Source organism: Cucurbita pepo, chromosome 16 (assembly GCF_057944985.1).
Source record: "Cucurbita pepo subsp. pepo isolate OVF chromosome 16, ASM5794498v1, whole genome shotgun sequence".
NCBI classification, from domain to species: domain Eukaryota; kingdom Viridiplantae; phylum Streptophyta; class Magnoliopsida; order Cucurbitales; family Cucurbitaceae; genus Cucurbita; species Cucurbita pepo.
The window spans coordinates 3,332,893-3,360,171 of NC_141813.1; the positions used below are offsets into that span (position 1 = coordinate 3,332,893).

The 27,279-nt window shown below is 39.5% G+C and overlaps 2 protein-coding genes and 2 long non-coding RNA genes across 7 annotated transcripts; all 4 read left to right on the top strand.

Moving 5' to 3' along the window:
• LOC147787901 (uncharacterized) lies at nt 1-1,271 on the top strand. The gene is made up of 3 exons (XR_015412199.1): nt 1-169; nt 289-346; nt 754-1,271. It is a non-coding gene; the product is annotated as an uncharacterized LOC147787901 (long non-coding RNA).
• A 6,578-nt stretch (nt 1,272-7,849) lies between these two features.
• LOC111777345 (Leucine-rich repeat protein kinase family protein) lies at nt 7,850-14,488 on the top strand. Of its 3 annotated transcripts, none has more exons than XM_023656891.2 (12): nt 7,850-7,918; nt 8,018-8,077; nt 8,500-8,622; nt 9,179-9,311; nt 9,426-9,497; nt 10,988-11,131; nt 11,639-11,704; nt 11,822-11,892; nt 11,979-12,122; nt 12,301-12,642; nt 13,409-13,803; nt 13,883-14,488. In XM_023656891.2, the coding sequence occupies exons 2-12, from the start codon at nt 8,065-8,067 to the stop codon at nt 14,192-14,194; spliced, it is 1,815 nt and encodes a 604-aa protein (XP_023512659.2). In that variant the 5' UTR covers nt 7,850-7,918; nt 8,018-8,064; the 3' UTR covers nt 14,195-14,488. The 3 variants fall into 3 exon arrangements, with proteins under 3 accessions (XP_023512659.2, XP_086974852.1, XP_023512660.2); XM_087118726.1 differs by having other exon boundaries at nt 7,858-7,918; nt 8,503-8,622; XM_023656892.2 differs by having other exon boundaries at nt 7,879-7,929.
• An 898-nt stretch (nt 14,489-15,386) lies between these two features.
• On the top strand, nt 15,387-18,869 carry LOC111777352 (uncharacterized). Its single transcript, XM_023656903.2, has 4 exons — nt 15,387-15,700; nt 15,814-16,035; nt 17,273-17,486; nt 18,403-18,869. The coding sequence occupies exons 1-4, from the start codon at nt 15,582-15,584 to the stop codon at nt 18,583-18,585; spliced, it is 738 nt and encodes a 245-aa protein (XP_023512671.1). The 5' UTR covers nt 15,387-15,581; the 3' UTR covers nt 18,586-18,869.
• Nucleotides 18,870-24,431: 5,562 nt separating this feature from the next.
• On the top strand, nt 24,432-26,955 carry LOC111777354 (uncharacterized). 2 transcript variants are annotated; one of them, XR_015412190.1, is made up of 4 exons: nt 24,432-24,695; nt 24,788-24,865; nt 25,400-25,479; nt 26,686-26,955. It is a non-coding gene; the product is annotated as an uncharacterized LOC111777354 (long non-coding RNA). The 2 variants fall into 2 exon arrangements; XR_015412189.1 differs by having other exon boundaries at nt 25,400-26,955.
• Nucleotides 26,956-27,279: the final 324 nt, after the last annotated feature.

The following is a 27,279-nucleotide window of genomic DNA, read 5'->3' on the forward strand; positions in this document are numbered from 1 at the left end:
GCTCCGTCAAAACCCGCAGCTCGGCTCCGTCAAATCCCGCAGCTCAGCTTGGCGGCTTAATTGGTCGGCTCGGCAGCTCGGCTTGGTGAATCGGTATCACTATAATATATCGATTCCAAGGTTTTTGGTCCTTCCGAAGCCGTTTCTGCCCTTAGTTTTACCATCCGAGGTCAGTATGGCTCCTAAACATTAAAGACAGATTAGGTCGAGGGTTTATTTTGATAAATAGCATGAGGTTTAGCTAGGGTACCTTATGAAAGGTTCTAAATTTTTATGTGGTTATCATAGGACATATTTAACCGCGGGGATTAGCTCGTTGTGAGTGACTTCAACCAAGACCATCGAGGTAAGTGACCTTACTGTTGGAGTTAGCTTACTACGTGTTGTATGATGGTGCGTGCCCTGTGGCCCCTGCATGCACCATATTTTATGTGATATGATTATGTTATGTATAGATTGTGTTGACCGTAGATTGTGTATGTTATGTGATGTATGATGAACTTGTGTTGACTGTTGACTGTTTATGTTATGTCATGAATGAGATGTTAGTATTGTATGCCATGAATATGTTGGTTGATGCCATAGATACACGTAGAATTATCGAGTCATGTCATGAGATGTTTATGTAATATGCCATGTTAAATATGTTAAGGGACCTCATGCATATATGTATGTCACGTGCATCGGGATTCTTCCCCTTTATGATACGAAAGAATGAAATACGATATTTATGTTTGCCATGATATCATGCAGGCCCTTTTCTGTTCTGTGGTGTCCGGCTACGTGTAACACGTTGTGCCCGACCAAGTCAGGCCCAGGGGGTACGTATAAGAGCTCGCCTGGTGGGTTCATGTACACGTACATGGGCCATGTGTGAAGGAGTACCACACATCCAACCCTACCCGGAATAGAAAAGCGCCCAAGGCTATGAAAAGTTTATGAAAAGTTAGGTCCCGCTCATATGTTGCATGTGTTTGCATTCCTAACCCCAACAGTGGGGTGACTTACTGAGTATTTCATAAAATACTCAAGCCACGTGCTACCTACATTTTTCAGGTAAAGGCAAGGCGCCAATGTACGGTTGACGGCGGAGCTGAGGCCACCATGGAAGTTGGAGACGGGATATTTTTAGGAGTTTACTTTTATTAGACTGTTTTAAGTTATAGGATTGAGTATCGTTTTATTTGGATTTATTTTGAATTCAGTATTGAAGGTTTATTTTCGGAGTTTAGGTTTTGTTTTGGATTCATGAATTTTTATGAAAGACTATTTCAAGGTTATTTATGATGAGCTTCCGCCTAATGAGATAAGTATGCATGGGTGACGTCACTAATTAGGTTAAAGAAAATTAGGGGCGTTACATTCCAGCATTCACCGTCATCCGTATAGAGACGTTTTACCTTTACCTGAAAAATAAGAGTAGCACGTGGCTTGAGTATTTTAAGAAATACTCAGTAAGTCACCCCACTGTTAGGGTTAGTGATGCAATCACACGCATATAATGATGAGACTTATCATTTAAAAACTATCACATGGTCTTGAGCTCTTTCCAATTTCGGGCCGGGTTTGATGTGTTGTATTTCCCCACACAGCTCACACACATAGACCCACTAGACGGGCTCATATATGCACCCCTTGGGCCTTTCTTGGTCGAGCACAATGCGCTAACGCGTCGTTCGATGCCACTAAAAAGGAAAGTCTCGCATAATATCATGGCGAATATAAATATCAAAGGTACGCATTCGTACTAACATAGCATAATGGGGAAGTATCCCGGTACATGACATACATACATGCATGAAGTCCCCATGATTTACATTCATAGCATTAACATCATTTCATTTCTCCTTTCATCCATGACATAGTACATACATGCATCATGTATACATGGCAGTCGTCACATAATCCATCAAATATCTTTACATGTCAAGACATAACATGACATACATAGTATTTCATTTCATTCACAATATGGCGTAATGGATATCACATGCATATATAGCCTAACATCATATGTCATTACATAGAACACATACACATAGCATAAATAATATGGTGCATGCATGGTCAATGGAGTATGCACCATCAAACATTATTCAATTATCTAACTACAAAAGGCCCCTCACCTAATTACAAGTTTGTGTCACCAATTTATCCTTCATCAAAGTTCGATTTTGTCCTTTAAAATCCAAGTCAACCTATGTGAGCCCATTACTTCAATTTGAAGTTCAAACTTCTCCAAAACTATTTCTCCACATTTTACAATGAACCTTAGATTAGACTTCATGCCGACATTAGAGACTTTGCATGAGTTGATTCTTGATAAGACGTGTTGCTCAAGTTTATCATAACAGGGGGAAATAGGTGTGGAATACAATTATAAATCACAAAAGACTAAAAAACAAAGACAAACTGACGCTCCACCCCGATCTGCAACTTAAAAACACTTAAAAAAGAAACGGAAAAAGGGTGAGTATAAAAATATACTCAATAAGCAATCGACTTGTAGGCTCTAATTGTTTCCTTAACATAGTAGATATCCACGAGCTTTTATCTAGACTCTAGGAAGTCCGGGCTTGGTCTCTTGTGCTATCTGAGCATCTAGGGTTCCTCAAAGCTTTGAGCATGTTTTTGTTCTAAGTCTTACCCCATTGGAGTCTGTAAAGGTCCTACAACCTTTCTATTTTTTGACTTTGAGAACTTGATATATGTAGTGAATGATCAGTGACCTAGGTTGTGGCGCAACCACATAAAATTCTAAATGAGACAATAGGGTGATTTCTAGTTTAAACATGATCTAAGGGAGGTTGTTGGTGTATCCCTTAGTACCATAGAGACACGTAAGCTTGGAGGATGTGATCCCCGACCAGCTATTAGGCTATCCGACGTGGTCCCATCTTCCCTCTTATGAGTGCGTTTATAGCACAGTAATTAGTGCATAATGTGAAATGACTTATTCACTCACAATATCATCTAATTTGTTGTAGATGACACGAGTAGCACTAACAATTTTTTTTTTTTTTTTTAATTGAGAGGTGAAACTAAAATTTAAGAACTTCAGAATAACTGCATGACTAAAATATGAGTATGTTATGGATATGCCTAAGGTCGAAGCACTAGTGGTCTAGTGGTAGAATAGTACCCTACCACGGTACAAACCCGAGTTTGATTCTCAACTAGTGCATAATGTAAAAACTTGGGTTTGTCACAATGTCATTTTAAATTTATAGATGGCACGAGTAGCAACTATCGAGCTTTTTTTTAAAAAAAAAAAAAAAAAAATTGAGAGGTGAAACTGAAAGTTAAGGACTTCGGAAGAAATGCATGACCAAAATACAAGAACGTTATCGATGTGCCTAAAGGTTGAAGCACAAGTGGTCTAGTGGTAGAATAGTAACTTGCCACATTATAGACCCCGAGTTTGATTCTCTGCTGGTGCATCTTGAAGATTAGCAATGATGAAATTAGTGCATAATGCGAAAACTTGGATTTCTCACAATATCACCTAATTTGTAGATAACACAAGTAGAACTACCAAACTCTTTTTTTTTTTTTTTTTAAATCGAGAGGTGAAAATAAAAGCTAAGGACATCGAAAGAACTGCATGACCAAAATACGAGTAAGTTAAGGATATGTCTAAAGGTAGAAGCACTAGTGGTCTTGTGGAAGAATAGTACCCTGCTATGATGTAGACCCAAGTTCAGTTCAATTCTCAGTTGAGTGCTTAATGTGATAACGTGGGTTTCTCACAATATCATCTAATTTATAGATGACACGACTAGCACTATCGAACTTTATGCATGACTAAAAATACGAGTACGTTATGTTCACTAATTACTTCCATAACCTAACCATAGGTTCATAAATTTTTTTACCTCTTTGATATTTTTAAATTTTTATATTAAATATACCATTAAATTTACATTTAATAGATGAATTAATTTCTAAAATTTTAAACATGTCCATATCTAATAAATACATAGTTAAAAATTTAAAGACCAAACATGATGATGATGAGGAAGTGGTTGGTTTGGTAGTTGAAATTGGGGACAACGGTGGGTGTCGGGTGGCAATGGGAACAGCAAGACGACACGCAAAACACTCTCTCCTCTCCGTTTATGCTTTTTATCCATTCCCACTTTCATCCTCTCAATATGACGTCATCCCACTTTCCCCATATCTTCATTTTTTTTCTCCCTTTGGATTTTATAATTCTTTCAACGTTTTTACTTTCCACTTTCAAATTTACCCAATTTGTTCATTAGCTTCATTGAACAAAATGCTTATGTATCCGTGCATTTGGTGGCATGATGTGCATTTGTATTGAAACGCATCCCAGCTCGTTATACTCTCAAATGTCGTGCATTTGGCGACATGATGTTCTTGAGAAACCCCTCGAACATGTTGTCTATATATTACTAAATGAAAGATGAATGAATGATGCTTGCTCCCACGTTGCTTCTCTCACACTCTCTTGAGAGGAGGAGACGACAAATTGTGAGGGCAAGTGGACAGCAACGTCGTGTTGGAGTGCTACTTGGTTGATCCTGCCAGTAATCATATGCTTGTCTTAAAGATTAAGTAATGCATGTGTAAGTATGAACTAACTCAAACGGTGAAACTGCGAATGTCTTATTAAATTAGTTTTAGTGACTTCTAGAAGGGATGCATTTGTTGGATACAATAAGTTTGTACTCGACTTGACTACAAAAAATTTATAAATTCATTAATTGAGAAAATTAATATTGCATACAATAATCATATGCGACTCTATCATGACCTTGAGAGGTGTAGTGCTTCTTCCCCTCTGCTACCCGAAGGATCCCTTAACTATTAAGGGATTAATAGAGTTTCATAAGGACTTGCAAGGGGAACGGTTTCGAGGATATATAGCTTTTGTAAGGCTAACATTATTCTACGTGACCTAAATTAGAGACAAAAGCTATCATCGATTTTTTTCTCAGATATGTAGTTAATAGTATAACTTATAAAATTATCGTGATCTTGAAATCAAATGATGCAATTTTTCATGAAGAAAAATTTACGTCGAAGTACATAAATGTTTGAGTCGAGCTTTGGTTAAGCCCATTTGGGTAAAAAAAAAAATATACGCGTCAAGTGAGAGGTGATCCATAATCGACGCAATTTTCATTACACCACATAATGGGTTTGAAGTTCTAATGGACGTGATCAATGGAAACCACCTACTATAAATTCGTCCCCGTACATATTGATATGTGACTATGATCGATAATAAAGCAGGGATGAGAGCTATCATTTGAAAGGGTCAAAAGTGTTAGGAATTGTATGATGTTGTCCGCTATAATCATAATCACTAATAGGTGTTCCGTACTTATAAACCCGTGACATTCCTCTTAATTAGCCTGTGTATGACTACTCCTCTCAAGAATCCTCCCCTCGAACAAAGTACACCATAGAGCCTCCGCTGAGGCCTCCTCTAGAACTCTCGTAGCCTCCCCTTAATCGAGGCTCAACTCCTTCTCTAGAGCCCTCGAACATAGCACACCCTTTGTTCAACACCAGTGTCACCTTTGATTACAACTTCGAGACTCACAACTTCTTGATATCATGTTAGAAATCACGAACCTTCACAATGGTATGATATTATCCTCTTTGAGCATAAGCGAATGTTTTTTTCAAAAGGTTTCATACCGATTATGATAGATGTTCCATATACTTATAAATCCACGATCTTCCTCTTAATTAGTGAATGTGAGATTACTCCTCTCAATAATTCTCAACGATACTTGTCGGAGAAGCTTTTAAGAATATTATTGATGTACTGCCTTAATGACAAGAAAGAATCGTTCTTGAGATTGTTGGAAGTCTGTGTCCAATATGGACACGTGATTCTTTTATCTCAAGATAACTCCTCGAAACATGACTGGTTCAATAGTTTACTTCTTTATTAGTTCGTTTCTCTAACCTTCTTGATACGGAAAAAACTAATAAACTATAACAATTCGAGCTCACTGCTAGCAGACATTGTCCTATTTGAATTTTTTTGTTTCGGGCTTCCCCTCAAGATTTTAAAATGTGTTTGCTAGGAAGAGGTTTTCACACCCTTATAAAGAATGTTTCGTTCCCTCTCCAACCGATGTGGGATATCATAATTCAACCCCTTCGAGGCCCAGCGTTCTCGTTGACACGTTCCCCTCTTCAACTGATGTGGGATCTCACAATCCACCTCTCTTTAGAGTTAACGTCCTTGTTGACACTCGTTCCTCTCTCCAATCAATGTGAGATCTCACATAAACAAAGTATTGGAATCTATAAGTCTACGACCTAATCTTTCATTTGAGAATAGAAACGGAAAAGAAATCCGAATTTACGATGCAAAGTCTTTCCAAAAAAATAGTACGTATTATAACAAAAATATCAACCAAATATATTAATAAGAAAAATATTTATACCCATTTAAAAATGGTGAAATGTTTGTTTGTCAATTAATTTTTTTTGATATTTCCATTAACTTCCAACATATGTTTGACACCATATCTAAAACCTTGACAGGATTTGAGAAATAACGGCTTGCTGAAGCCATCGAGATATTGTTCTCTTTAAAATTTTCCTCTTGGGCTTCTCTTTAAGGTTGAGGGACTTCCAAACCCTTATAAACAATGTTTCGTTCTTCTTTCCCTTTTGGGCTTCTCCTCAAAGTTGAGAGGGAGGCTTCCACACCCTTGTAAAAAACGTTTCGTTATTCCCCAATCGATGTGGGACCCTCCAATCCACCCATGTTCAGGGTCCAACGTCTTTGCTGACACACCGCCTTGTGTCAACCCCCTTCGGAGCTCAACTTCCTCGCTAGCACATCGCCAACGGCCCAAGCCCTTATAAAAAATGTTTCGTTCTCCTCCCCAACCGATGTGAGATCTCACAATCCATCCTCCTTCGGGGCCCCGTGTTCTTGCTGGCACTCGTTCACTTCTCCAATCGATATGGGACACTCCAATCCACCCCATTCAGCGCCCAACGTCCTTGCTGGCACACCACCTCGTGTCAACCCCCCTTCAGGGCTCAGCCTCCTCGCTGGCAAATCGCCGAATGCTTAACTTTGATACCATTTGTAACAGCCCAAGCCTAACGCTACGAGATATTGTCTTCTATAGGCTTTCCATTCGGGCTTCCCCTCAAAGTTTTTAAAACACGTCTAGGGGAGGTTTCCACACCCTATTACTTCGTTCTTCTCCCCCAACCGATATGGGATTTTCCACGAACAAAACCCACTATTCCATTTGGTCATCATCGATTTTCTGCATTTCCCCCATTAATTTTTCAATGATTACAAATACCCATTATTTTAAATCCTAAAATATTTGGTGTAGCATCCATTATCCCCATTAGATGAATTGATTGTTGTTTAACATCTCTACTTTCAAAGACCATTGGGATTAGGGTTCTTTGGAGAGCGAGTGGAAAAGAAGCTGTCCATGTAAAGTAGCTTTGAAGTAGGGAAGGAGAAAGGGTTATCGTTATCATGGCGGCATCCTTTTCCCAACAATGGTCCTTTTCATTAGCCTTCTTTTCAGAAAAATCTAAGATTTGTTGTCATCCAAAGAGGGAATATGGATAGTGCATTAATGTCCAGTGGAGGAGTGGAAGCTTCTTTGACTCTTTTAAAGCGCATTTCAACTTTTTCTCTTTCATTTAACAAAAGGGGTTTTGGAAAAGTAAAGCAAAGCAAAGGTGGAGGTGGATGTGGTGCTAATTGTGTATTCATTTCTGAATGATACAGATCGATCAATGATATTAAAAGCAGAGGCCCAAAGGTGCGATGGGAACAGAGATTCTAATGCTCATTCGCATTCGGATTCCACCATCAACTGGCATAACAAGCAAGCAGCAGCAGCAGCTCAGCCTCATTTTCATCTTGCATTTTCATTTTGAATGCTTTGTGGGGCCCTTATACAGTTTTTTCTTTTCCTGATTTCATTGAATTCCCCCATGATTTGATTAGTTTATTTAACAATGTCTGCTGCTTCTCTTTCTCTAGCATGATCCATTCTTCTTTGCTTTGAAGCTTTTGCAGCCTCTGAAGCCATGGCTGATACTAGTGAGTAAACCTTCTTCAACCTCTCCATTTTTCTGTTCTTCATGTTATTCCTTTCACAATGGAGGGAACACATAAAACCAACAAGAAACTTTGTGGGCTGTTTGATCATAACTTTTACTTGATGATCTTTTGCTTATACGTTTGTATCCATATGATAATTTGAACTGTGACATCTCCTTTGTATTGAGAAGATTTCCTCGTTCATGGTTCGATGTTCTGGTGTCCTAGGCGTAGAGAAACCACACCAATCCATCCCCTAAGTATCGGACTCGATTGTTTAATCATTTGAAAACCAGAGTTGTTCTTTAATGATTGATCACTATGTAATTCCTTAGATATATGAACCCAATACTCATCTGTTCTGTTAATTTTAATGTTCTTTACACTGTTGACATGTTTCTTTTGTCAATTATTGTGTGAAGAAGGAGATACTTCCATGTCTTCAATGTTCCGTAGAAGGAATCCCTTAAGACTCATCATTCAGGGGCTGTTGCTGTTCTCATTGTTGAGGTTGAATTATGCATCCACGGATCCTGATGTGGAAGGTATACTCAAACTCGAGTTAGCCAGATGGAACTTGCTCTTCGTTTGGAAAACATTAGTAATATTAATATCACAAGATTATGTTCGGTGGAAAAGAACTGATCTTGTGAGATCAAACATCGGTTGGAGAGGGAAACGAAGCATTCCTTATAAGGGTGTGGAAACCTCTCCCTAGCAAACGTGTTATAAAATTGTGAGGCTGACAACGACACGTAATGGGCAAAAATGAACAATATTTGCTAGCGGTGAGTTTGGGCTGTTACAAATGGTATTAGAGCTAGACACCAGACGGTGTGTCAGCGAGGACATTGGGCCCCGAAGGGGGTGGATTGTGAGATCCCACATCAGTTGTGGGAGAGGAACGAAGCATTTCTTATAAGAGTGTGGAAACCTCTCCCTAGCAGACGCGTTTTAAAACCGTGAGACTAACATCGATATGTAACGGGCCAAAGCCGACAACATCTGCTAGTCGTGGGCTTGAGCGGTTACATATGTTGCAAAGTTTCTTATGCTTTTGGTTTATACCACTTGCTCTGATATTACTTTCTAAATGTGTAGGAGAAGCTTTGGTTGATTTGTTAGTTGCACTGAATGATTCCAATCATCAAATAACTGATTGGAACTATCACTTTGTAAGCCCTTGCTTTAGTTGGTCGCATATTACCTGCCGAAATGGAAACGTTATATCACTGTAAGTCCTTTTGCTTTTGAGAGAATTTACTCCTTTTTCTGTTGACTTTGCCTTTGATTTATTGAGTTCAGTTTTGCAGTACGGATTTAGTTTTTAAATTTGTACTAATTGCAGGAGCTTGGGTTCAGCAGGATTTTCAGGATCACTCTCTCCTTCAATTACAAAACTCAAATATTTGGCCAGTCTGTAAGCTGCCTTACTTCTCTTTTTAGATTCTTATGGTAGAAATGTTATTGTGAGATCCACATCAGTTGGGGAGGAGAACGAAACATTCTTTATAAGAGTGTAGAAACCTCTCTCTAGCAGACGCGTTTTAAAAACCTTGAGGGGAAGTCCGGAAGAGAAAACCCAAAGAGGACATTCGAACGGGGTAATAGTATTAGAGCCAGACACCGGACGATGTGCCAGGGAGGAGGCTGAGTTCCGAAGGGGGTGAACATGAGGCGTTGTGCCAGCAAGGACGCTGGACTCTGTAGGGGGTGGATTTGGAGGGTCCCACATCGATTGGAGAAGGGAACAAGTGTCAACGAGGATGCTGGCCCCGAAAGGGGGTAGATTGTGAGATCCCACATCGGTTGGGGAGGACAACAAAGCATTATTTATGAGGGTGTGGAAACCTCTCCCTAGCAGACGTGTTTTAAAAACCTTGAGGGGAAGTCCGAAAGTGAAAACACAAAGAGGACAATATCTGCGAATGGGGTAATAGTATCAAAGCTAGACATCGGACGATATGCTAAGGAGGAGGCTAAGCCCTGAAGGGGGGTGGACACGAGGCGATGTGCTAGCAAGGACGTTGGGACCTGAAGGGGGTGGGTTTGGGGGGTCCCACTTAGATTGGAGAAGGGAACGAGTGCCAGCGAGTACACTGGGCCCCGAATGGGGGTGGATTGTGAGATCCCACATCGGTTGAGGAGGAGAACAAAACATTCTTTATAAGGGTGTAGAAACCTCTCCCTAGCAGACGCGTTTTAAAAACCTTGAGGAGAAGCCCAAAAGGAAAAACCTAAAGAGGACAATATCTGCTAACAGTGGACTTGGACTATTACAAAAACCTAAAGAGGACAATATCTGCTAACAGTGGACTTGGACTATTACAGTTATGTACTCGAATCTCGAATAGAATTCTTATTCTTTTTGTTTAGCTCAATTAAAACTTCTGTCAAGAAGCTGATTGAGTTTTCTAGCATAGAATCTAATCTTTCATTTGTTCTCTCTTTTGCTTATTCCATCTTATTTTGGAATCTATTCTTCCACTTCAATATTCTAATGGGAAAGTTCTGTGAAACAAAAAAAAAGAAAAAAGGAACATTTGGTAGAGAAACTTAACTACTTTTTCTTCTTGGAATGGTACTATTTCTCTGAACTTCATTGTTGGTGAATATGGTTGGAGATATCGATAAGCAATCCGTTTGTTCGTCCGATTCTGTTACTGCTAACAATCTTACTGGCCCTATCTTAAATTATGAACTTGAAATTATGTTGCTGGTTAATTTCAAATTGTGTTGCAAAACTATAGAAAGATGAACTTATCTATAAACTTCTTTTACTGTTTTGATGAATCGAGTTAAACGTTGCGTTGCGTAAGGAGTCATCGTCGTTACCCTTATCCGTCCACGTAGTGCTGTTAGTCTACAAACTTGGGTTGTTAATCTGATGTTTTGCACTACTTCATGCAGGGATTTGCAGAACAATAATATAGCTGGTGTTCTACCAGATTATCTAGCTAACATGACCCACCTACAGAATTTGAATCTTGCTCATAATAACTTCAATGGCCCCATCCCTGCAGCTTGGGGTCAACTTGCTGGTCTAAAGCATCTGTAAGGCTATTTTTTCCCCTTGGTTGTTCACATATTATGCATACTGTCCCTGTTTTTTGGGTTTAGTACGTTGAGGGGGGATATTATCAAAGATTCGGGAGTGCTAGTAGGTATTGTCTTCTTTAGGCTTTCCCCTCAAGGTTTTTAAAACGCATCTTCTAGAGAGAGGTTTCCACACCTTATAGTTACAAATGATATCAAAGCCAGACGCCGGGCAGTGTGCCAGGAGGACGCTGGTCCCTAAGGGGGATGGATTGTGATTATAAGGGTGTGGAGACCTCTCCCTAGAAAACACGTCGTAAAAACCTTGAGGGGAAGCCCCGGAAGGGAAAACCCAAAATGACAATATCGGCTAGCGGTGGGCTTGGACCGTTACAATGTCATTAGTCATCCCAAATCAATCCATGAACATTCAACAGTCAACCTTTTTCCACTATTATTATAATTACTTAGTCACTTGCCTAACCTTTTACTTTCTTGCACTCTTCCCCCAAATGCTGGTGGCAGGGATCTCTCAGATAACAACTTAACAGGAGAAGTCCCAGCTCTATTCTTTTCAATTCCAATGTTCAAGTAAGTATACTCATTCAACATCTCTTTTACATATCCTGTTGAAGAACTTACAACCCATATATACTCAATCCAATATGTTGGAATTGGTCATATACTTATTTGGAAACATTCTTTCAGCTTTTCAAGAACTGGTTTAAACTGTGGCTTTAGGTTGGATAAACCTTGTGTTTCGACCTCTCCCCATCGAGGTTGGTATTATATATATCGTGTTCTTGCACCGATATTGGTATTGTGTGAACTATTAAGTGATAGCCTCATCTTTGTATGTTGACAGCTTCCGTAAAGAATTCTAAGGTTGGGGTAGTGGCAAGTACTGCAAGCTGTGGGGGATTCATTCTTCTGTCAATTGGTGCCTTCTTTGCTTATAGATGCTTCTACATGCACAGGCTCAAGGATTCCATGTTTGTTGATGTTGCTGGTAAAGTTTCGCTTTTAACTTTTCAATCCTTCGGGTCAGGTCAACCTTAGCATAGCTCAACTAATTAAGATATTATACCAACGACTTGAAAAACAGACGTTTGCATCCCGATCAAGAATGATAGGGAGGTATATTTGGGTTGCATTGTTGTGAAGCTAACAACTCTGTTTTATATTAGGTGAAGATGAATGTAAACTTTGCTTTGGGCAAATCAGAAGATTTTCGTTGCGGGAAATCCAGCTTGCGACCGATAACTTTAACGAGACGAACATCATTGGCCAAGGAGGGTTTGGAAAAGTGTATAAAGGCATCCTTTCAGATGCCTCCAAGGTGGCTGTGAAACGGTTAACAGACTACAATAGTCCTGGTGGGGAGGCTGCATTCCTCAGAGAAGTTCAACTAATAAGCGTTGCAGTGCATAGAAATCTCCTCCGGTTGATTGGTTTCTGCACGACTACGTCTGAGAGAATCCTTGTTTATCCATTCATGCAGAATCTTAGCGTGGCTCATCGCTTGAGAGGTAATAACTTTACTCCCTCTTTAGGCTTTCCCTTTCCGACTTCCCCTCAAAGTTTTTAAAACGCGTCTACTAGAGAGAAGTTTCCACACCCTTATATAGAATGCTTCGTTCTCCTCCCTAATCGATATGGGATCTCACAAGTCACCCCCCTTCAAGACCTAGCGTCCTCGCTAGCACTCATTCCCTTCTCCAATCGATGTGGAACCCCCAATCCAAAGGCGAGGCTCAGCCTCCTCACTGACACATTGCCTGATGTTTGGATCTGATACCATTTATAACTGCCCAAGCTCACCGCTAGCAGATATTGTTCTATTTGGGCTTCCCCTTTCGGGCTTCTCTTCAAGGTTGTAAAACGCGTCTGTTAGGGAGAGGTTTCCAAACCTTTATAAAGAATGTTTCGTTCTCCTCTCCAACCGATGTGGGGATCTCACAATCCATCCCTCTTTGGGGACCAGCGTCCTTGCTGGCACACCGCCTCATGTCCACCCCACTTTGGAGTTCAGCTTCCTCGCTAGCACATCTTTCGGTGTTTGGCTCTGATACCATTTGTAAAAGCCTAAGCCCACCGCTAGCAGATATTGTCCTCTTTGTGTTTCTCCTTTCAGGCTTCCTCTCAAGGTTTTTAAAACGCGTCAACTAGGGAGAGGTTTAGTTCCATCAACAAGAAAGAAGTCATATAGCTTATGCTGACTGAACATTAACCCCTATTTGTTTCATAGGCTAACCAAGCTTTACAGATTAACACGACCATTTAAAAATGCTGCAGATTTAAAACCAGGAGAAAGAAGCTTGGACTGGGCCACGAGGAAACAGATAGCTTTTGGTGCAGCTCATGGTTTGGAGTATTTGCATGAACACTGTAATCCTAAGATCATCCATCGTGATCTAAAGGCTGCAAACATATTATTAGACGACGACTTCGAAGCTGTTCTTGGAGATTTCGGATTAGCCAAGCTAGTCGATACTAAAGTAACTCATATTACCACTCAAGTGCGCGGTACAATGGGTCATATCGCCCCGGAATACTTGTCCACTGGTAAGTCATCTGAAAAGACTGATGTTTTTGGATATGGTATCACCCTTCTTGAGCTTGTCACCGGTCAGCGCGCAATAGATTTCTCCCGTCTCGAAGAGGAGGAAGACGTTCTTCTACTCGATCATGTAAGACGTTCTTCATCTTGATCATGTACTTGAGAAGTTCATTTGTGATATGCTGAAATAGAATGTGAAACATGAACAGATAAAGAAGTTACAGAGGGAGAACAGGCTTGAAGATGTTGTGGACAAGAATTTAACAAGCTACGACGAGAAAGAAGTCGAAAACATAGTTCAGGTGGCGTTGCTTTGCACTCAAGGCTCGCCCGAGGACCGGCCGACAATGGCGGAAGTTGTGAACCTTCTACATGGAGAAGGGCTAGCAGATAGGTGGGCAGAGTGGATGCAGCTTGAAGAGGTAAGAGATCAGGAGGTGTCCCTTTTGTGTCACCAATTTGTTTGGGGAGAAGAGTCAAGTCATGATCAAGAAGCCATACAGTTATCTAAAGCCAGATAGAAAGGGAAAGAAGCCATTGACATTCTCCATTTTTGAAAAGGTGATCAGTATATAAGGTTATTGGTCGGGGAGCTGGAAACCTAGGACAGAGTAGCTCTGTGTTGTCTCACTGTTGGCTGCATGTGTGTCTGGAAAAACATTGAGCAGATGGACATGTCGTTGTGAATTGTGATAGCAAGAACTTTAGGAAACAATATATAGATATGGTGAGCTTTTGAGACTGCTAAAAGTAGCATTCTATACATATAGTACTTTGTTTTTATATGAATGAGGTGTCTTAATTTAAGTTATACTTCGATAATGATACGAAGAGAAGCGTCACTCAAAAACACCTCCGATATTTAGGGGTTACAGACTGACGAAAGTACCCTGTACGTCACATTATTACTCAGCGAAGTCTATGTTCTTAATAAATTGTCGCTATGCTCAAGTATGTAGTACGTAGGAACTACGAGATCACTCCAAGGGCACCTTTGATATCCAAGGGCACCTTTGATATCCAAGGGTCATAGACTGACTATAGAACCTTGTACATCACGTTACCTACGAGATCACTCCAAGGACGCCTTTGATATACAGGGGTCACAGACTGACCATAGAAACCCTATACATCACGTTATTACTCAGCGGAGTCTGTGATATTAATAAATTGTTGCTACTCTCAAGTATGTGCTACATAGGAACTACGAGATCACTCCAAAGGCACCTTAAATATCCAAGGGTCATAGATTGACTGTAGAACCTTGTACATCATGTTACCTACGAGATCACTACGCCTTCAATATCCAGGGGTCACAGGCGGACCGTAGAGCCCTGTACATCATTCTATTACTCAGTAGAGATCGTGCTCTTAATAAATTGTCATTACCCCAAATATGTACTACATAGAAACTACGAAAACACTCCAAGGATGCCTTCGACATCCAAGGGTCACAGACTGACCGTGGAACCCTATACATCATTTTATTACTCAGAGGAGACTCCACTCTTAATAATTTGTCACTACCCTCAAGTATGTGCTGCATAGGAACTACGAGATGACTCCAAAGACACCTTCGATATCCAAGGGTCACAGACGGACGATAGAGCCCTGTACATTATTTTATTACTTGGTAGAGGACGTGTTGTTAATAAATTGTCACTACCCTAAAATATGTACCCTATATAAGGGTCATAATCTATTACTTAGCAAAATTGTAGCAACCGTTGAGTATGTGGCTATGTGCTACTTTTCTGATCAAAACTCTTTCTTCTCTTCCTTTTCCTTCCCTTGAAGTGATACGAACAAAAAAAAAAACGTTTAAGATTTTGATTTGAGCGAACCTCCCTAGGGTTCGTTCTTCTCCTCCCTCGATTCCTTGACCATTGCAGAATTGAATTGAAACTCATGGGGAGAAGTGTTTCAAGGTCTCCGTCGTACACTCCTCGCTCCAATTCCTATCGCCATAGTCGGAGAAGCAGAAGGGACACGAGTCCTTCCCCCTATCATTCCAATACCCGTTCCAGGTTTTCTTCTTTTTCCCATCTGTTCATCCTGTTTCCGCCGCCGCGAATCCTTCTCCTTCCACTTTCCTGATTCTCTACGCTTTTGAATAATCTATTTCTCCATCTTCTTACAGGAGAAGGAGCCGTTCAAGTTCCCTCCGCCGCCGTCGAAGTCGTTCGCCGTCGTACCGTCGTCGAAGAAGTCGCTCTCCCACACGGAGACGCCGCCGACGTAGAAGTAGGTCTTCCTCGTTATCTCCTTCCCCCAAATCGTCTAGTTCCAGTCCTAGTCGTGCATCCACGGATCGGAAACATTCCACAGAGAAGCTTAAGAAAGAGGAAGAAGAGAAGAAACGGTACTTTCTTAACTTGGATGTTTCTGCCGACAATTCAGTTCACATTCCAGATACGCTGTCGTAAATCTAAATTGTTCTTGCTCCTTAGATTTCCACCATTGGCGTTTACATATTGAAACATGAAAAATATCCTGAATGTGACTGAATATGGTTTATGTAAGCCATTGATATTGAGGATTATTGAGAGAAGTAGTCACGTCAGCTAATTAAGGGTTTTTGGGAAACCAAAACCAAAGTCATGGGAGCTTATGCTCAAAGTGGACAATATCATACCATTGGAGAGGGGTGTAATTCCTAACATGGCGTAAGAACCATGCCCTTAACTTAGCTTGGTCAATAGAATTCTCAAGTGTCAAACAAAGAAGTCGTGAGCCTCGAAGGTGTAATCAAAGGTGACTCAAGTGTCGAACAATGGGTGTACTTTGTTCAAGGGCTCCAGAGAAGGAGTCGAGCTTCGATTAAGGAGAGACTGTTCGAGAGCTCCAGAGAAGGAGGCCTTATGGGAGACTCTAGGGTGTACTTTGTTTGAGGGGATGATTGTTGAGGATTATTGAGAGAAGTAGTTCCACGTTGGCTAATTAAGAGAAAACTCATGGGTTTATAAGTAAGGAATACTATTTGCATGGGTATGAGGCCTCTTGGGGAAACCAAAAGTAAACTCATGAGAGTTTATGCTCAAAGTAGACAATATCATACCATTGTGGAGGGTCATGATTCCTAACCGTTCAACAAATGGCCAGAAGATCATCAATTAAATTAACCTAAGTGTGAGTTAACTTTTGGCAGTTCGCTCAGCGGCTAAGAGCTGTATACAAACAGGAAGTTGGCGCAGTTAGAGATCAATTCTGACGCTTTCTTTCTTTTAGTTCTTGGTTATGATTTAGCTGATCATCTTGTAACCCTCCTTCACTAATAAAAACTCCAAGCTGCTCGATCAAAGAGGATGTAAGCACACTTCCGAAGCACGATAATTCCTTGTGTATTTGATTATTTATTTCTCAACATCTTGGCTGTAAGCTTTGACTGATGCAGTGTTAAACATTCCAACTTTTTGAGCTATAACAGTTTAGTGCAATTTTTTACATTGAACAAGTACAAAACACTTGCATACGAATGGGATATGGTTGAAGATAGGTAGAAGTGACAAACGTCGAATTTAGTCTTTTTATTTTGTTGTTTCTGACCTCCTGAATGAGATGTTGGCTCTATGATTGACATTTACCACTCCTTCATTCAGGCGTGAAGCAGAGTTGAAGAAGTTAGAAGAAGATGCCGCTAAGAGGATGGAAGAACTAATTCAGAAGAATGTTGAAGAAAGGCTAAACTCCGAAGAAACTAAATTAGAAATACAGAGGCGAATAGAGGAAGGTCGCAAGAAGTTGTTTGATGACGTTGATGTGCAGCTTGAGAAAGAGAAAGAAGCTGCTCTTACTGCTGCAAGACAGAAAGAAGTAAGCATTTTGTTTCCTATTCTTTTTGTTACATTTTGTGGTTATAACAGCTCCAAATGCACGTTGATAGTAATCACATATATCAGTAGAGCGTTTGCTTTGCATAAAAAAGTTTGAAAAATTGGATTCATTGATTTTGCGATCACACAAAATCCAATTTGAAATTCTCCAGGAATATTGGATTCATTGAAAATTTTAAAATACAAGTTCTTTTGAGGATTTATCTCCGAATCTTTGAGTTCTTCAGTACTCTATGCTTATGCTGCTTTAAAGACGCTTTACTTAAAATTATTTGATATGAAAGTGTGAGATCCCACGTTAGTTGGAGAGGGGAATGAAGCATTCTTTATAAGGGTGTGGAAACCTCTCCCGCATTCTTTATAAGAGTGTGGAAACCTTTTCCTAGCAGACGCGTTTTAAAATCCTTGAGAGGAAACTCGAAAGGGAAAACTCAAAGAGAACCATATCTGCTAGCGGTGGGCTTGAGCTGTTAAACTATTTGTGGCCATTCTCAGTGGGCCTGCTGTCTGTACGTGGCCTGCTGTCTGTACGTTGGCACATGTACTTATGCCGTCTTTGTGTGGTGGAGTGGAATGGGAATCACTGAATCTTAGAAAGTGATTATGAACACTACTTTATTGGAAAGAAAAGGCCTGTTGAATAGTTTTAGTTAGGTTTGGTTGAATCTTGAGTAGTTAATTATATCATTTTAAAACATGATGTACTATTGTGCAAGCAGCAATACTTCTGAAGGAAAAGTCCAGTTCTTGGACAGTCTGTGTTTCTCTCACGAGCTCGTGGTTTATGTCTCGATTGGAATCTGAATACAAATGCTTATATGCAGGCTCTTTTGTGAAATTTTTTTCTCCTTTTTTTGTCAAATTTACCTATGATCTTATGAATGCAACAATTTCAGGAACAAGCTCGGAAAGAGAGAGAAGAGCTAGATAAAATGCTGGAAGAGAATAGGAGAAGGGTAGAGGAAGCTCAACGAAGAGAAGCTCTGGAGCTGCAGCGGAAGGAAGAAGAACGATATCGTGAGCTCGAATTGATTCAAAGACAAAAAGAGGAGGCAGCTCGGAGGAAAAAGCTGGAATAGGCAAGATTGTGGGGTTTATTGTGGATGAAATATGGTGCCTCCATGTTTTCCTGACCCATGGAATGGTGAACCTCATGCAGGTGATGTTGTTTGGGGTATTGGCATATCATTTCGTGGGTCAAGGAAATTGGTTTTTCTTGGCGCCCTTTCAGTTTTGTCTGTTTTGTGGTTGTCCTATGACATGAACATCAATTTTGGGTAGTTCATTTCTCATCGAAGTTTCTCGTTCTATGAGAATTAAAGTATTTATTGAAATCTATTTCTAAAAGATTCTGGCTTTCGTATTTTGGTGGGTCTTCGAGATTCTTTCTATGAGCGTACTGTTCAATTTCTAAACATTTGGTACTTATCTTGCTGACTTTGTGATCTTGATTAAAAGTTGAGAGTTTTGAATATTAAAAAAATTATGTATCGAAAAAGAAAAAGAAATACATATTGAGTTTAACTCAAACGATTTGGAAAAAATGTTATTAGTTAACATTATATAGAAATTAATTTTAGTGCGTCATTATGTTATGTGTGTTTTTATTAATCGAGTCATTATGTTATGTGTGTTTATGTTATGTGTGTTTTTATTAATAGAGTAAAAATTAACTCTTAAAAATAGAAAACTAATTTTATATACCTGTAAAAACAATATTTCAGTTAGTTTGTCCTTGAGCTCTATTGTCGGACATAGTACTTTTCTATACATGGTGTACATGCACGTTACCCACTAGGTGAAAGCCATTATCGTAACCCCAAGGTCTAATAGTGTATTTTGTGTATATTGATGTAATCAAAAGAAAATTAAAAAAAAAAAAAAACACGAATAATATATTTAACTGAAGTAAAAAACACGAATAATATATTTAACTGAAGTGTCTGGACAATGCATGATTGGAGAAGTAAATCTTGACTAAATGTAGCACTCGAATTCCGACCAGAAATTAAATATTCGATTTTCTTACAAAATTTAAACATTCAATATTTTTATTGAGAATCTTAAACACGGAATTTCAAGATAAGTAAAAATGAAAAATGCTTAAAACATTAGTTTTTAGTCAAATATTTGCCGAAGATTCTACATAAGAAAGACTTAGTGATTTGAATCGCTCGAATCCATCAAGAATCGAAGAAGGATGAAAGGTAAGGATTTTGGGTTTTTGGTTTCGATTTTTCTAGATCCGAGAGATTGTTTTAGAATTAGGTTACGATATTTTATTATGTTGTTCTAAGAAAAATTTCGCACAAGATTCATGAAGGAAGTCGGAGGAGAATCAGGCCGAAAATCAAAGTTCCGATAACGTCAAGAACGGTAAGATTTACAGTTTTGGGCCAATTTTAAACGTGTTTATTTTCTTTTGTAGTTGACGATTAATTACGAGAAAAATATCTTTGTAAAGTAGGATTAAAAATCTACAACTGTACGAAGGAACCAAGTTGATTTGAGTTACAAAGAGAAAATATAGAAATTAAAATAAGAAGAATCCATGAATTTTGGGTTTTTGTTTGTACAAGTGAAAGAGACATATAGGGAAGAGACACGTGAGGTAGCGAGAGGTGGAGCACGAGTCTATACTCGTACGTGGGCAGCCTTAAAGCACAATTCGACCTTCGTTTGAGTGTTGTTCACTCCAATTTTGATAATAACCCTAACTTTTTCTTAAATTAGGATCTATTAGAGAAATTTTTGAAATTTTAGAACTCGTAACGCGCTGAAAAGCTAGCTCCAAAAGACAGGCATCATCCATGTAAGTAACCACTCAAACTTTTTCAAGTAATACTCATTAAGGATATTCATTAATAAATTATAGTTTACCATATATATATATTATATTTGATATTTTATTATAAAACAAATATCTAGATATTGCCTTCTTACGCTATATATATTTCCATTTATTACTCTTACCATATCCTTGTAATTTATTTGATTATAAATAGATAATTTTCACACTATTTAGGTGTTTTGTGTTGGATGATGGAAGTCCACATCGACTAATTTAGGGAATGATCATGGGTTTACAAGTGGGAAATACTAACTCCATTGGAATGAGGCCTTTTGGGTAAGCCCAAAGCAAAGCCATGAAAGCTTATGCTCAAAGTGGACAATATCATACCATTGTGGAGAGTCGTGTTCGTCTAACATGGTGGATTATGCGAACATTTCTTACCTTATCAGGTTAGAATATGCATGTTTAGGACTTTATAAAGGCGTTTTGTGATAAGTATGCAAGTATTTTTAGAAAATTAAGCTAGAAAGGAATTATGCATATTAGAACTCAAGCAGTGTAATTTGGTTGATTAAGCTATGAATGATATCAGAAATGATTAAAATGCCCATAGATCGAGATTTTGGGACTTATGTTGCTCTTGATATAAGGATCTAAAAAATAAAATTGGAAGCCCTGAGGATTCCAACGAGGAGCCGAAAATCTCGGGCAGTGCCTGCATAAGTGCGTCCCACGCCCCTCCCATTCTTTGCAAGAAATGCCACAATGCATTGTCTGACCACCAAATGCCATCTAAGAGTGTGAGAGACGAAGAAGAGAGGAATATGAAAAGTCATATGTTGAACACAACTCTTTATGGGAAACACTCACACTCTTTATTAACACCAATCGAGAAGAGATTACAAGATACCCTATAGAAAATTACAAGACACTCTACAAAATCGAATTGGGTCGGTTTCAAGTCGCCTAGCATGGGAGACAACCGACGATTGACGTGCGATCCAACCCAAAAACCACACGAGCAACGATCTAACCCACTGAGTCCACGTTCCATGCAAAAGCCCAATACGTAGGCCCAAACATCTGTAACTCGCGACCCAGCCTCACGACCCGCGCACCCGAGTCAGCTACCTGAAGTCCGCACCTCGACCCAAGAAATAACCCGTGCACATGTCTTCTCCCTAAAGTGACTGTTGCACATGCAGTCACCGTCTCCTTCGGCTCACGCGGCATCATCGGCTCGGCTTGATGATTCAATGGGTTCGTCTCGGTGGCCGGGCTTCTTGGCTTAGATGGCTTGATATACATATAATAGATCGTTTCCTATATTTACAACCCTCTTGAAGCCATTTTCGACCTTATTTAAGGCAAAAAGGACGAACTCAAGCAGTTAAATTAGGGTGAACGCCGGCTAAGACCAACCAAGAAAGTGGTCTTACTATCGGCTCGGTCGGAAGACTTGTCATATGTATGACGACACGTGCCTAGTGATGCTTGCATGTGTCATTTACACTTTATATGTTGCGACGTATTTGAGCTTAGTTATAATAATGACAACGATAATGTATGATGTTATGATAATGAGGATGATAGATGATGATGTATGATGTTATGATGACATTATTTGAATGATGATGTAATGACGATGATGTGACAATGATGATGTATGATGGTATGATAATGTTAACTGATAATGATAGAATGAAGATGATATAATGATAATGATGTATGATGTTACGATGACGATGACGACGTTATATGATGATGTGTGATATTATGATAACGTTGTTTGATGATGATATGATGATGATGATATAGTCCCAAAGATGTATGATGTTATGATGACATTACTTGATGATGATGTAATGACGATGACATAATGATGGTGATGTATGATGCTATGATGACGTACATGATGATGTTAGGATGATGATGATATAATAATGATGATGTATGTTAATATGATGACGAAAAACTATATGATGATGAGATGAATTAGTACGATGTTATTCCATATCAAGATGACGTGCATCTATTGAATGCCATGATACATTGTGACGATTATTAATTTTCTAAGGACAACCCTAATTGAAGTTAATGATGATGAGCGTATGAAGACCAACACCTACATATTGCTTAATGTAACATATGAACAATGTATAAGGTTGTGTCATGAAGGTAATTTGAAGAGGAAAACTATAGGGACTTCATGCATTTTGTGTGTACATATACATCGGGATACCTTCCCATTTATGATAATGAGTACGGACGTGTATGCTATGATGATGATCATGTCTTGCATGACACCCAGGGGCTACTTACTTGGTTGGCCTTAGGGCTGATGACGCCATGTATAAAGCGTAAATGACAGGTAAAGGCAAGACATCCCTATATGGCTAAAGATGACATCACAATTCGAGATCATAGCACATGCATAGGTATTGTTTTCTTAGACTTAGGTTAGAATAGGGTCTTTTTAATTTGAACGTTATTTATTTTATTTAGTTATTTTGTTGTGTTGTTTAAGATGTTTTCGAACACGTAAGTCCATGTTAATGTTTTAAAATGAAGTTTTAAACGTTTAATTCCGCATATGAGTATAGATGATGATATGATAACGACTCTAGGTAAGTAGAAATTTAGGGTCGTTACAGTTGATATCAGAGCTCTAGATTGTAGATTTTGTAGACTAGCCTACGATGTAGGCTTGCATGTTCTATGGTCCCACCGTCGATGCTCTGTCACTGTCAAGTATGTTCTAAAATATGAAAACGAAGAGACTGGTCCATCAAGGGGATCGGGCCATATTAATAAGTGTTGTAAATGTAAGAGGAAAAAAAAAAAAAGATCTTAGGCACGATATGTATGGAAAGAGAACCTTCAAAAGCCTTTTCGAAACACCTACCAAGAATATCTCATTCCTGAATCGGGAATTGGACCCATTTCCAAAACCCTTATCGTAGGGCACCAGTAGAATTAAAGGAACTTAAGGCTCAACTACTAGACTTACTGGGCAAAGGCTTTATCCGTCCTTACATACTTCCTTGGGATGTGTCAACGTTTAGTGTCAAGAAGAAAGATGACTCAATGCAATGGAGCATCGATTTCAGAGACGGAAAACAAGAACTCCTCTACCGTACAAACAATGATGCATGAGGTCCCAACATTTTTCCTTTTTCATTATCATGTATGACAACCCATCTAGTGTTTTTCTTCATATTATATCATTATCATAACTTTTCATGTAATTTCGGGATTGTGTATCATGTCAAAACATCTTATTGCATGTCATAAATATCATAGATCTTATCATGTCACGTGTATCATATCATAAGAATATCATGTCATACCATACATGTATCATACCATAAAGGATATCACAATATGCGTCGTATTGTCAAACGCATCATATCTTAACATATATCATATCATCCACATAACATATATATCATTCACGTATCATATCTCAAACATATCACCAAACGCATCATACCATAACACATATCTGATCATTCACATATCATATCATAATATATATAGATATATCATTCTTGTATCATATTTCAAACATATCGTCAAACGCATCGTATCGTAACATATATCTGATCATTCACATATCATAACATATATCATATCATTCACATATCATATCACAACATATATATATCATTCATATATCATATCTCAAACATATCGTTAAACGCATCGTACCATAACATATATCATATCACTCACATATCATATCACAACATATATCGTATCATTCACATATCATATTTCAAACATCGTACCATAACATATTTTATATCACTCACATATCATATCACAACATATATCGGATCATTCACATATCATATTTCAAACATCGTACCATAACATATACCATATCATTCACATATCATATTATAACATATATTGTATCATTCACATATCATATCTCAAATATATTGTCAAAAGCATCACATCATTTCATAAACATTTCACATATATCAAGCATATGAGAACCACGAGGCACATGGCATCATACAACAATTTCTGACTATGCCGAAAGTAAGGTGTAATACCCAAATTTTTAGATGAATAAATAAATAAAATAAAAATAACAACATAGGGGCAAAATGGTCATTTTGCCCCTACTCTTATCCAAGGGGTCTAGTTGTTTGGGCTCCAAGAAGAAAGAGAGAGAAAAGAAAAGAAAAAGAGAGAGAATGGAGAAAGGAGAAGAAGTTAGGGTTTGGGAGAGAGGAAGAACAGAGATGACAAATCGCCATAGGAGATCGGATCAGAACCGACGCCGGAGAACCGAGTCCCCAATCTAAACCATCAAATAGCTCGAGGCAAGGTGCTCTCACGAATCGCACCTTCCTATTTCGACAAAACGTTCAAGAACTTCAGGTTAGTCCACGAGTATCTACATTGATAAGTCATCAAGATTTTCGTGTGCTAGCAACGTTTTGTGTTGATCCTTGGACTCTTACCCTCAACAGCGCTATCTGGTTAAGTTCTGGAGTGAAGACGGCCAAGATCGGCGTTCGAATCGGAGTTTAAAGATAACGTGATTTTCGGTAAGAACTCGTGTTTTTCTCCGAATTTGAACTCAAATAATAAGATCTGTGATCATCAGAAAAATTTAAGGAAATTCTTTCGAAGGAGTAGAATATGAGGTCTACAAGTTTCGTGAAGAAAATTTAACGAATCGGATTACGGATTACGGATTGGAAGGTAAAAAAATCGGAAGAAAATAGATCGAAACGGGGAAGAGACCTGGAAAATGAAGGCAGGAGAGAGGGTGAAGGCCGCCACGCGTCGGTCGGCGTGCGGAGGAGAGCGGCAGAACCGGTGATCGACACGTGTCGATCACCGGCTGGTGAGGTGCGTCCTCACCCGGCAGCGCCGCAAGCGAAGCGCCCGACCCGGCGCCTCTGACCCACGCCTGCGCGGGGAAGAAGCGCGTAGGGCACGCGCGCGTAGGAAGCGCGCATAGTGACCTTCCAGGGCGCGTGCATCGCGCATGAGGCACCGTTTTTCTTCCCGTTCGGTCTCTGTTTGCTTGTTTTCCGACCCGATTTTGATGCTGACCCTATTATTATGTGAATTAGGACCTGTGAAGAAAATTCCAGAATTGTTGGAATCCATTCCGTCAAGAAAACTCGAACTCGGGAAGGCACGCGTCGACCAAGTAAGTAGCCATTTGGATTTCCACGAGCAGTACTTGTAGGAACCGCTAGGAACAAGCATGCATGCTACCACCTATGAAATTAGCTAGCCTGACTTAGCGTGTTATTATAGAAACTGCGAATATAAGATGATTATGGAAAGCTAGATACAAAATGTGTATTAAATCTGTTTTGGTTGAGACTCTGATAATGTATGTATGCATGAGGAGGTTGGGAAACTTGTGAAATCTGCGCTCCGGTTAAAGATGGACGTTATCTTCCCGTTGAGCATGTTTGATAATTTGCATGAACTGCTGCGTGTAAACTCTATTGTATGATGATTGCTTGCATTATCTTTCTTGATGAATAGGAGGAAATTATGAGCTTTGATTAGGATGCTTATGGCTAAATAAGCTAGACAAGGCCCTAGATTGGGGGACCTCTAGAATACCGTGCAATTAGACCCGCGAAATGATTACCGGCGGAACCAGAATCCAGAATTCCAAACCCGATAGGTTTGTGACACCAGGCACGAGAATCCTAGAGAAACACGAATCTAAGTCTAAGGCACCAAGTTCCACCCTAGAAAGAATAATAGGTCACCACGGTAACTGTAGGTAGCCCGCTAGAGTTGAGCAGTGAAGATAGTGTCATCAGAACCTCCACTTCCCTCTCTCCTCCGATACCATACCGTTGAGACAGGGCTCCGCTACGGTGATCGTTGAGCTTTGCAGATCCGGATAGGGAAGTGTGACAGGTGCCCAGACCTAGTGGTGATAGCTAAGGGATCTTCTGAACAGGACTCCTGGGCCGTAGAAACCCGTCCCTGAGCGGGGGACGTGGAGCCACTTAGGATGACTCAGTAGCTGACCGGCACATAGGGGGTCGCACCCCGTTTTGTGGATGTATGGTCCCGTGTGAGGGTCGTCAGTTAACCTCCACGGATGATGTTCAGAGAGAGAGTCACGTATTCAGATCCAGCCATACGATCCCCTCAGATTTGCTTATGAGGTCGCGCCTCACCTCAGGACACTGATCATTTCACTGCATAAGAAGGGCAAGCCTTTCATGATACAGAAAAGAGAGTTGCAGCTTAGATCACTCTCCTTAGAAACCCGAGAAAGACCGTGGTTACCTACCAAGATAAGGATGCGAAAAGAGCCTACAAGTACGCTGCTTACTGAGTATATTTTTATACTCACCCCTTTCTCCCCTTTTTTTTTTTTCAGGTACCAGTCGATACGGGGAGGTGTTCGAGAGCTGTGCGGTCATAGAGGGGTGTCGTTCCAGAGCGTCAGTCCCTGGTCGGTCTTTTAGAGTCCTTTGTCCGTTTTCATATTTAGAGTCTTTTGTATTTTTCTTCATAATTGTATTTTCCATTTGAAATATATGATTTCAATTTTGTATTTCATTTTTACATTTGCAATTTCCTTTGTAATATTTTCGAAACAAATCTTCTTTCTCTTTCGTTATGATTTCAATTTTGTATTTCATTTTTACATTTGCAATTTCCTTTGTAATATTTTCGAAACAAATCTTCTTTCTCTTTCGTTTTAATTGAAGGGTATTTCTATCCTTTTACTTTGCTTTTCTTTTCTTTTATTTCTTTTTGTTTGTTTTCGATTTCGTCCTTTTAGTCACGATTTCGATTCTTCGAAGCCTCGAAAATCGGGTCGTGACATAAGGTCACTTACTTGGTTGGTCTTAACAGAAGTTTTTTTTAATCTAATTTTGAACCGGCTTGTGAGAGTGTTGTGGTGCGATGGAGGTGGAGGCGGAAATGGAAGACGCCATAGTTTGGGTTTTGACTCTCGTTTTTTGTG

Bases quoted from the DNA above. Each gene is read 5' to 3' on its own strand.
- LOC111777345 (XM_023656891.2), top strand. The intron at 9,498-10,987 runs GTAAGCTGCCTT...TACTTCATGCAG, and splicing joins CTCAAATATTTGGCCAGTCT to GGATTTGCAGAACAATAATA. The intron at 11,893-11,978 runs GTTGGTATTATA...GTATGTTGACAG, and splicing joins TTCGACCTCTCCCCATCGAG to CTTCCGTAAAGAATTCTAAG.
- LOC111777352 (XM_023656903.2), top strand. From the start codon at position 15,582: ATGGGGAGAAGTGTTTCAAGGTCTCCGTCGTACACTCCTCGCTCCAAT. The intron at 16,036-17,272 runs GTACTTTCTTAA...TCCTTCATTCAG, and splicing joins GAGGAAGAAGAGAAGAAACG to GCGTGAAGCAGAGTTGAAGA. The intron at 17,487-18,402 runs GTAAGCATTTTG...CAACAATTTCAG, and splicing joins CTGCTGCAAGACAGAAAGAA to GAACAAGCTCGGAAAGAGAG.